The following is a 932-nucleotide window of genomic DNA, read 5'->3' on the forward strand; positions in this document are numbered from 1 at the left end:
CTGTAGGAGGAGACCACGTCCAGCTGATCACGTGTATGGACTGTGACCTGTTTCAGCAAAGCTTCCAGAACAGTGAGAGCTCATGTATGTGATGTGATGTGACCTCACTCTGCGGTGATGTAACTCAGTGTCAGAACAGAGGACTTCACTTCAGCATCCTGCAGTCTGAAGTTCATGCTTCAACGACATCATTCTCTCACACACACACACACACACACACACACACACACACACACACACACACACACACACACACACACACACACACAGAGACTGAAGCAGCCTCTCGAATGAAGGACGCTCTCTTCAGAATCCCAGATCTGATCAGATATCCGGTGTGTTCTCTAAAGACAGTTTATGAGCGGAGATGTACTCGCAGTACTGGAACACGGCCCGGGCACAAAGACCGGACTACAGGAGATACACAGTGAGTACCACACAGTGTAAACAGGACTTCTAAAGGAAGCTACAGGAATAAAAGATGCAGAAAAATAATGAAGGAAATTTAATGAAATGGCTTCAGAAAAACTTTTCCTGAAGTGAATTTGTATTTCATTCTGAGAAAGGGAAGAAGTAATCATTTGGAAGTAAAAGTGTTAACTCAAAATACAGTTCAATGTCCATCAGAGGGAGGAAGTATAACATGAGAAAGAATACCTTAATTAGTGTTTTGAGAATAACAAATAGCATTCACTATTATCCATGGATTTCCAGCACATTGCCACCAACCTGTGTGCCATCCGTACACAAGGTGAACGGAGAGATGGATTTAATGGGACCATCAGAAACACTTTGCTCAGATTAAGATCATGTAAGATTGTGATTCACATCTTGGAGCTGCGTTTGAAATGCAGAGCGGTCTTTAGAATTTGCTCTCGTCCATCAGGAGAGTTCCTGCAGTACAGTAGAAGCTCCTGACACACAGGCGAATG

At 43.6% G+C, this 932-nt stretch overlaps 1 protein-coding gene across 1 annotated transcript in view; it reads left to right on the forward strand.

The window, feature by feature from the left end:
• The first annotated feature begins 367 nt into the window (after positions 1–367).
• LOC134877191 (kinesin-like protein KIF26A) overlaps positions 368–932 on the forward strand; it is a 32,433-nt gene continuing 31,868 nt past the window's right edge. The window contains exon 1 of the mRNA XM_063902610.1: positions 368–427. Within this exon, the coding sequence (XP_063758680.1) occupies positions 368–427 (60 nt within the window). The remainder of the gene's footprint in view (positions 428–932) is intronic.

This window comes from Eleginops maclovinus, chromosome 15 (assembly GCF_036324505.1).
Source record: "Eleginops maclovinus isolate JMC-PN-2008 ecotype Puerto Natales chromosome 15, JC_Emac_rtc_rv5, whole genome shotgun sequence".
NCBI lineage: Eukaryota > Metazoa > Chordata > Actinopteri > Perciformes > Eleginopidae > Eleginops > Eleginops maclovinus.